Raw genomic sequence first — 5,610 nt, 5'->3', positions numbered from 1 at the left:
GATCATTAAGTTGGACTATCATGCTTGACACACTTCATGTTTCCCCAGGGAGGGGCTGCAGGGAGTAAAAGTCTGAGGCCCAGACAAGGCTCAGCAGATCTATCTCACAGTATACCTCCCCAGACAGTACACTGGGATAACAAATGGGAGCTTCCCTCTCCCACAGTAGGTAGTCTCTGTCTTCTATCACTCTTCACTTCCTCCTGCATAGATTAGGCCCTGCCAGCTCTGATGCTTTGCTGGAGAGGGCTTTCAGTCTCTAACCTGGTACCAAAACACTGAAGCTTATGTTATGGAGCTACAAGGGCCACTCTTGTCTCTGCTACACCCTCCAGTCGCCCATGACCTTTCAAACTATCTTTTGTTCTGGTTTTATACAGTGTCTATAAGGATCGACATTTGTTTCATAAGTGACATGACAATATAAAACAAACTAATGATCATTTGGTGTTACCTTGCTGTAATAATGGTTTAAGAGTAAGTGGCAAGTTATTTCAGGTTTCATGCTGCCTCTGTGGTTCTTTGATACTATGATAATGCTCATATAGAGAGAGGCTTATTTATGTTAAACTTTCATTAAATCAGGCTAGATACCAAATCACAAACTCATGCCTTCTGAAATGCTCTGTTTAATAGATGAATTCAGCCTAAAGCATTACAAGGCCTGTCTTCAATTACATTACAATCTTCTGCTGGAGCTTAGGATTCCTTTGCAACAGAGAAGACTATGAAAATACTGAGCTTCACAGTTGAACTTTTGTCAACAAGAGCATTTTGTGATCTTTGGATTGTGGCATCTTCATTGTTGGCTGAAATATGGATCAGATTTGGCTACTTAAAAACATCAGATTGAAAAGCATCGTGAGTATATGCATAAAACAAAAAAAGAAGTCATAGCTCCATATTCAAGCAAAATTTTATTCAAAGTTCTGGAAGTACAGATCTACATTTCCAAAGGTAGCTAGTCATTCTGATGTTTGATTTGACACATCAAAGCAGACTCAGGTCTTCATAGCACTAAAGTTCAGCAATCTGTAAAAAAACAAGATCTGCTTTCAGGATGGATGAGACATTAGATATTGAGTCCCCCAAACCAGTAGTCACTTTTAAGAAAGACATTAAAAGGGAGAAGCCAAAATGCATTAACTTCAGAAATTCCTGACCTTCTGTTCTATGTCTCCCCTTTCATTCCCCTTGTCAGTGCTGCTTCTTTTTCCTTTTGCTAGATCCTCTCCTTCTGGCACTGAACACGGTGGGCTCATCTCAAGAAACACCTGTTCTTTTTTGTCCATTTCCATAACCTGTACCTACTGCATCTCCCAGCTATATTTTGAGGGAGAATACTACTCCCTCATTTCTTCCCCAGACCCTTACACAGAACAGGGGGTGCAAATGAAGATAGTTTGGTGACTACAGGAGCTTAAACCAGATTGCTCCTAATTTTTCTCCTATCATGTATCTTTTTTGTCACCTCCTCTCTCATGATACCTGCCTATTCAGAACACTCAGTATCGTCAGTGAGGAGAGAACCACTTGTCTCTAGCAGCAGTCCCTGAGAAGGAAGGTACATCTGAATTCCCAAAGGAAAACCAACAGATTCCATAAATTTCAGCACCTACATCAATTTGAATAAACTGTTTTATTCTAAAGCTGTTCTTTCTTCATAGATCTCATTAGGAAGTGGAGATCATAATTTTTGAAAACTCTGCTTGCCTTCACTAGAAGCCTCAGTTTAACTTGAGTTTTAAAATTATGTCAACATCTCAAAACTCTGAGTCATTTTTTAGTTGTATTTTAGGCCTGCTCTATAACCAAAATGTTCCTACAAGTAGTAACTCTAAAGTAAAGGAGCATGTCAGAAGGCTGTAACTGTAAACAGTTCCTACACCAGTAATAACTTAATTCATGCCACTGTTGTAACTAAGACACTACTATCTCCAGATCTCACAAGATCAAGATCAGAAGAAAGAAGTGCTAGTCATCGATCTACCTGCATTTTTAAATCACCAGCCCCTGAGAACGTGGGAAGGAGCTTCATTTAATGGCAAAATATGCTGAGTTCATATACTCTGCAAGGTTGTGGCACTAAAAATATTCCTTTTACAAAGCTAACAAACTGTGTTTCCTTAGGGTTGGAAGCTTTCCCCTTCTACTATGAAGTTAATACATTTCACTAAAGCAAAGAAGGTGGGCACATTTAGAAGACTACGCTAAAATCCACTAGCTTATAAGGAACAGGTTTGCTCCACAAAAGCCACACTCTACAGACTGTAAAGAAAGAAATACATTACCCATAGAACTAGCTGGCATTGCAGGCAAATAGTAAAATGCCTGAAAAGTTACCTAGATCAAGCTCTTTTCAGGAGATTGTGTTGGAGGAGGGCTTTTCCAAACAACTGAATTTGTTCAGGTTGGATGTTAAGAACAGCAAGTAAGGTTCATTATGAACATGAAACCAACACTCACCACCTATCAGTAGGAAGCAAGTGATTATTCGATACATTTACAAAAGGTTTTAGAATATGAAATAAGGTGACTCGACATAGCAGTCCTAAACAGATTTCTTATGCAAAGATTTCGAGTCTGTTGGCTGCTTATTAAAGGAACAGGTGGGTTAGTTCTGTAGAAAGATGCCCTGCAACTTAAAAATGATGTGTTATAGTGAATGGTTCTTAACTCTTACTTTTCATTCTTGCGTGTCTTGAGTAGAATTGAGGCTGTAAAAGTAAACTGCTTCTGTTCTGTGACACTGCTTTCAGGCTTCTAATGGAGAAATTGTTCTTCACATCCCAAACTCCTTCTAGAGCCACTGTTAATAATTTGGTAAAATAATAGCATTATAACTGATTTCTTCAACATGTTCTAGAATTAATGTAATAATATTCTTCCATAGTTAATGAAAATAGATTGACATCTTCAGAGAGCAATTCAGATTGCTAAAGGCGTATAACACTCTCTACTGTCTGTAGAACAGATTAAGACTACTAAGGCTCCTAATTGAAGAAGGATATAGCTTGGCTATAACATATAACAAACATCAGTAATATCACTGATGCATCCAGCATCATTTTTTGGTCATACTGGAATATCAAATGCCCTCATAAAAAGATAGAAGAAAATGACCCCCTCCGCCCCCTCAAAAAAACCCACAAAAATAAAAACCCAACAAAATCCAACCAAACCAAAATAAAACCAACACCACCAGAATTAAATAAAAAGCTAATTCATTTTGTGGAAAGGTTCCAACTTACTAATCATCTAATTTATGTAAAACAATACACTTTCATAACCTAAACTGTGTAAAATAGTAACCTTCCAACCTGCCAACTGTTGTTTATCAGAGCCCGGCCACTTAGGGAGCATGTCTAATTCTCCAGATGAAACACATGAAAAAGGGTTACTGAATAGCCTGTACACCACCATCCATCTGACTGTATTTATTATCCATAGTGTTGTTGTACTATGCCTATAACATTATGCTATAATATCATTTTCACACTGAATATAGAATACCTTTTCTATACTGAGCTTGTTATAGATCCATATTATTCATTCCTGTAATCAGTATTTTTGTAATGTTTCTATGTTATCTTTAGTACCATAAGCCTTTGTAACATACATTTCACTGGGAGACTTTTGAGAAATCATGAGAACATATAAGGTAACATCCCATTATACAATCTGACCGAAATACTGCAGACAACTAATTCACTGACAGACTGGGTGCAGCAAAATAGTTGTGTTCAACTCCTAGTAACATTAGGAACACGAGCAGATAGAGCAGACCAACGTTAACATCTGCAGTTCAGCTACACATTCAGGACCCCTTTTGAGTCAATGAGTATGACAAATGCAATAGCAGGTATCTAGGACAAGACAAAAGAACTGCATTTTCAAAGTACCTTTTTCTCTTCATTTACTATAAACAGAACCTACATAAGTCAGTCATTTGCAGGTGTGTGCTGTAATTGCCTAACAAGACTAATCACAACAACAGAGGTGCAGGCTCATATGGTCTTTACATCTGATACTGATTACATTACCCCATTTACGTACACTTTTGTCGGTGAATCCAACTGTTTTAAATTCATTTTGAGTGAATTTAGAATTGGGTCTCTCAATCCTACACAAGAGAAACTATTCTAATAATTACAGCACTTCTTTCAAAAGAAAAAGGTAATAAAATCTCTTCCTACTACTTGGCATTTGTTTCAGCTTTATTAAACTGATAGATCATATGGAATTATCCATGTTCTCTGTGGTCCCATAATTTCTGGACAAAAAGAAAAAAAGTAATAAAGACTATATGCAATTCTTCTGTTTATGTATTTTACATAAAATGTTCCTCAGGATATCACATAAATATTCTGGGTTGCTTTTTTTAAAATAATTTTGCTGCAGTTCCTTAAAAGAAGCATTTGTCCTGACAAACATTTGCCCTTTGCTCATAAAGAGGGATTACCTGCAGCTGGATGTTTAACATTGCATTCTTCTTTCTGAAAACGAAGGTGCTCCTCAAGTATTTCTTTAACTCTCCTAGATGGCTCAACATATACACATTTCTTCCCTGTTAGTAAAACATATTACAAAAGAAACAGTTGTTACAAATCCCCTGAACGCTGACATGCTTTTCTGAATGGACTGTCAAATTATGCTGCTCTGCCTCTGTCTTTAATACACTGTTATTTTAATACACTGTAACTTTAATACACTGTGAGACAAATCATTTACAAATATATGTTAGTGTTCAGCCAGGCCCTGCTCCACAAAACCGAGCGATTCCTCAGATAGGAGGATGGTACAGGACAGGACCCTGGTGGGTATATCCATGAGGTGTGCTAGTAACCAAGGCCACCCAGGGCACTCGGGGAGACACGGCCACTCTGCCTCCCCCCGACAGACATCCCAAGGCAGGGCCGAGCATGAACGAGCATCCAAGGAGATGTCCCCGCTGAAGGAGGTCTCCAAGGAGCTGAAGAGGGATGCAGGCACCTCATGGCTGCAGGGGAGTCTCTGCCTGACGGCGCTGCCCGCGCCCTGGCCGCGGTGCCGGGGGCAGCGAGTGGCCGCCAAGGTGCCCGCGGGGCATCAGTGAGGAGCCGCGGGTGGCCGGCTCGGCTCCCCGAGGGGACACGGCGGGGCGGGCCGGGGTAGGGCAGGGGAGGCCGGGGACCGGGACAGCCGTGCTCACGGGGCTGCTCGCCGCGGGCATCGCTGCCCGGCTCCTCGGCCTCCGCCTCCGGCAGCTGCCGGCCCGCCGCCCTCATGGCCGCCGTGCCCGGGCGTTGCAGTCGGGCTGTTGCCACGGGAGGTTGCCGGGCCACCCGCGCAGGCGGGGCCGCCACGTCGGCTGCGACTTCCCGAGGGATGGAGCCCAGCGCCTGGGGCCGGCGGATCGGGTCCCACATTTCGGGTCACAGCGGGGTGTTCTATCCCTTCCACAGGCCAGGGATAAGCGTGGGGATGCCCCTCGAGGCCCGGCGCAGCCAGCTGCCATCCCCAGGGGCCAGCAGGCTGTGCCCACCTCATGCCTGCTTGGGGCACGGATGGTGACAGCTCTGGGTGCCATTAAACAGCTACTCCTTTTTGTCACTCAGTGTGACCCCACTC

The 5,610-nt window shown here is 42.1% G+C and overlaps 1 protein-coding gene across 1 annotated transcript; it reads right to left on the bottom strand.

The window, feature by feature from the left end:
* Positions 1-972: 972 nt before the first annotated feature.
* On the bottom strand, positions 973-5,408 carry CUNH11orf97 (chromosome unknown C11orf97 homolog). The gene is made up of 4 exons (XM_050331415.1): positions 5,192-5,408; positions 4,463-4,567; positions 2,684-2,809; positions 973-1,032 (listed from the first exon to the last, which is right to left on the bottom strand). Exons 1-4 carry the CDS (start codon positions 5,406-5,408, stop codon positions 1,025-1,027), a joined length of 456 nt encoding a protein of 151 aa, XP_050187372.1. The 3' UTR covers positions 973-1,024.
* Positions 5,409-5,610: the final 202 nt, after the last annotated feature.

The sequence above is a fragment of the Myiozetetes cayanensis genome, unplaced genomic scaffold (assembly GCF_022539395.1).
Source record: "Myiozetetes cayanensis isolate MyiCay16 unplaced genomic scaffold, myiCay2020 scf5-8, whole genome shotgun sequence".
NCBI classification, from domain to species: domain Eukaryota; kingdom Metazoa; phylum Chordata; class Aves; order Passeriformes; family Tyrannidae; genus Myiozetetes; species Myiozetetes cayanensis.
The sequence above is the reverse complement of the archived record's forward strand: the minus strand, read 5'-3'. Positions and strand labels throughout refer to the sequence as shown.